At 48.7% G+C, this 2,418-nt stretch overlaps 1 protein-coding gene across 1 annotated transcript; it reads right to left on the bottom strand.

Annotated features, from left to right (window-relative positions):
• Positions 1-280: 280 nt before the first annotated feature.
• Positions 281-2,026, bottom strand: N7483_004889 (DUF2841 domain-containing protein; the record flags this gene model as incomplete). Its single annotated transcript, XM_057088326.1, has 4 exons — positions 281-873; positions 937-1,122; positions 1,220-1,674; positions 1,695-2,026. 4 exons carry the CDS (start codon positions 2,024-2,026, stop codon positions 281-283), a joined length of 1,566 nt encoding a protein of 521 aa, XP_056948155.1.
• Between the last annotated feature and the right edge of the window lie 392 nt (positions 2,027-2,418).

Genomic DNA, 2,418 nt, shown 5'->3' with positions numbered 1-2,418 from the left:
ATACCTCAATTACTCTGATGTCTCACAGAAGTAGCAGAATCAGCTGAGTTGACAGGGACATAGTACTAAGCTGAGGTCTTGATACCGTGTGTTGAAACTAGAGTACTTATTGCTTTTCTCCTCTCATCAAGTGAAGTTGCAACGGAAATGTGATAACATGAATGCAACGCCAATGCAGATTGTAATAAATAACAACATGAAAACTGGAGGGAACCCCATGCCTCCATAACTCCCTACAAAAGAGACTCGTCATCGTGTATAAAGGAAAAACAGAAAACGCTCAGTAATGAAAATAATAAGGAAATCCCGCTGAATCCATCTCCTCTCCAAATGATTCGGGATGAGGGTGTTGTTGACTCGGATCACCCGGTGAAGGATGTGCTTGGGGTTGAAACCCCTGAATCTCATGATAGGGCTCCGACATGAAAGGTTGAGGGGCCATGTAAACAGGAGCCTGTGCGTAGTACTCCAAAGGATTCTGAGCGCCGCTCGTAGGAACTCCAGCTTCAACGCAGTGGCGCTTTCTCTTCAAATCTTGTGCAGATGCGGAAGCAGCTGACAAGGATGTTTGTGAGGTATTCATGCCAGGGTGTAATGACAGCTCTGGCTTGACATATTGGGTAGGACTGTGCGAGGAAGCGAGAGGGAGGTTGGGAGACAAGTTGGCGGACATTTCGCCTGTTGCAAATGCGTTCTGAGGTGTGGGGATTCGCATCGGAGCACTGCGAATACACATAGTTTCGGCTGGGCGTTCTTGACTAGGCCCTGCTTCGTCGATCGGAGTACTTCTTCGACTGTTGGACTTTTGACTGCTTGGTTTGTCCACGGGATCGGGCAAATTCGCGCGTGAAATCGATATGAGGGTTTTGCCATCTGTTTATGATCAGTTAGTTGAGGTCTCTTGCGGTGAATTTATTCTTTTGCAAAGTAGTATACCTGTCTTTCCGTCTTCGTACTTCTCTTCTTCTTCTCTTACTTCATAGAACTCATCCATAATTTGCAGTCGCTCAGATGGGGTGATTTGGCGCCGGATAGGCTGGTCTGCCTCCTTTAGTCGTCGAGCAGTGATTCCATGACTAGTGCGCAGTTCGCAAAGTAAATGGACCAGAAGTCGGATCCGCTCTTTTTAATTATTCTTATTAGTAACTTGTTGACAAGTGCTTCGGGATCCACAAAGGTGGTCAAAGAAAAGGGGAAAGTGTTAAGCAAGTCTTCTTACCAGCTTTCGGTAGGTGGTCAGGCTCACGGTGGCTCACTCCTGCTGGCCACCACGGTGGCTTTGTCTCATCTGGATCCAGCTGCTGGGTCTTTCCAGCAACAATTTTGCGTCCATTGTAAGGATAATTCACTTGCTTGCGTGGCTCTACCAGCTTGATGTAGGCCTTAGCCAGGACACGGCAATTAGTCTGTTGGAGATTCTGAAACACCTTGTCGTAGTACCGACGAGTAAATCTTTTGTCCGTAATTGAGATCAAGGACTTCTGGGCACTAGTCATACTAATTTCTTCGGTCCAAGGCTGCCTTCGTTGGGTTTGTAGGCTCTGGCGAGACCATTGTGGTGGCCAAGGTTCCGGGTGTTGTTGAGTCGACCACATCGTCGGATCCATCGATGGCCCCTGAGGAATAGGCACTACTTGCCTCTGTCTCTGTCTTTCGACACTTTGAGACTCCGTGCTATGAGGAACCTGGGTTACTTGAGGAGGCATAGGACCCCGGCTACCAGTCGTTCCTTGTGTGGGGAGAGACCGCAGCGCCCGACTCGACTACTTTGAATCAATGCACCGTTCAGGGGAAGTTTGTTAAAAGAGTTGAGGGTAAGTATGTGACGCTTACATGAAGAATGTGATGGGTTAGGCCCTCTCGAACTAGCTACAGCTCGCAGAAATGCGTCGGTAACTCGCGGGGAGAGGATAGATTCACGGCTGTGGGCGACAGACTGTGAGGCTTGGTGACGCAGATTACCCTCGCGGTCGATATAGATAAGTGCAAAATGGGGATAACCCAGCTCATCTTGTTCGTTAGACATGGTTGGCGGGACCTAATAATGATGGTAAGTTTCGATGCTTCACGGCGAAATTCTCAGGAGAGCCGGCGAGACCCATCTCAACGGCTTCATGCTTCATACCATATAAGTGCAGGTTAAGACTTGTGGATGAAAATTGAATTTGTCTGAATAATTGGCAATAGAACAGGGACTCCAATCAGTAACCTGAACGGAGGACCAAGAAGACTTGCAGCTAGGGATCATTGTCTGTAGGGTTAAGAACACACAACCAACATTGAAGAAGACCGCTAAACCACCGGGTCCCACTCAGAGACAACTGGAGACCTGCCACGGAGATTATATAGTCGATCGTGGTCCGCCACCAGGCTGTGGCGCGCAGGGCCGAAGGGGCCTGGTGACAGTGTGGAGAAATC

Source organism: Penicillium malachiteum (genome assembly GCF_028827825.1).
Source record: "Penicillium malachiteum strain IBT 17515 chromosome Unknown utg000002l:1.0-8849297.0:1.0-8852440.0, whole genome shotgun sequence".
In the NCBI taxonomy this organism is placed as follows: Eukaryota; Fungi; Ascomycota; class Eurotiomycetes; order Eurotiales; family Aspergillaceae; genus Penicillium; species Penicillium malachiteum.
This window is presented reverse-complemented; position numbering and strand designations above follow the sequence as displayed.